This window comes from Sphaeroforma arctica (assembly GCF_001186125.1).
Source record: "Sphaeroforma arctica JP610 unplaced genomic scaffold supercont1.993, whole genome shotgun sequence".
NCBI lineage: Eukaryota > Ichthyosporea > Ichthyophonida > Sphaeroforma > Sphaeroforma arctica.
Window position 1 is genome coordinate 1 of NW_014039565.1, and position 980 is coordinate 980.

Below are 980 nucleotides of genomic sequence, written 5' to 3' on the forward strand. Positions count from 1 at the left end.
ATATATCCTATATATCCTATAAATATATATATATATATATGTATCTGTATCTGTATCTGTATGTATATGTAAAAACGAATCGATTCTCATAACTGTACTTGGTGAGTATTTCTCACTGCCGCAATATAATGAATGCATTGATTTATCCTGCATCGCGAACACACACGTCCGTAACTGTCATTCGTCTTCTTCTTCTACATACGTACGCACCTGCATTTCAGGATGTCCGCGACAACCAGCAAGTGTTTGTGCTGGGAATATTCGACTCCGACGATTCAATAGCGGCACAGAAATACCGTGATGCGGGGAAGAAATTTCAGAAACCACGTTTCTACTACACCACCGAACAAACCGTGGCTGATGAGGTGGGTGCAATTGGAACGGGGGGCATATCCATTGTAAAGCAATACGACGATCTACGCACACCCTTTGAAGGTATGTGTGTATGGATACTGGTGGCTAGCTAGATGTATGTACGTGCAAATGTGTGTATGTGTATTTAATGACTTAGACTGAGATAATATCGTAAATAACTAATGATGCGTTTAAGCACTTGTTAGTGTACACCGGATATAAGAATGCTCGTTTGAGTGAGCGGCGTAAAATGCTTAGAATCAATTAGCGATAAGGGATGATTTGTGGACATGTGTGCATACAATGTTAACCACCCTTGCACACAGGCACTACTTTCGTAAGTGAAAAATGAACTGCGCAAAACCTTGCAGGCTGACAATTTTTGGTTTATATTATTTGAATATACAATATGCATGCATAGGTAGTAATATTGCGAAGTTATGTTCAATTTTGAGTATCTAAATGCTTCAACAATCAAGCGCCTTAGGATCGATATTCCACTTGCTACAAGTAGTGGGCAATGGTCCACCAAGGACCTGGCGAGTTTTCTTGAAGTCATACTGATGATTAGAGTCTCTCTATACGCGGACGAGATGTTCCTGTTTATCTCCATTTTTTAGCCCTGA

The 980-nt window shown here is 40.0% G+C and overlaps 1 protein-coding gene across 1 annotated transcript in view; it reads left to right on the top strand.

The window, feature by feature from the left end:
- Positions 1-128: 128 nt before the first annotated feature.
- The window catches only part of SARC_09585 (hypothetical protein), a gene marked incomplete at its 5' end in the record, with an annotated part of 6,366 nt that continues 5,514 nt past the window's right edge, over positions 129-980 (top strand). The window contains one exon of the mRNA XM_014296390.1: positions 129-435. Coding sequence (XP_014151865.1) covers positions 129-435 — 307 coding nt within the window. The remainder of the gene's footprint in view (positions 436-980) is intronic.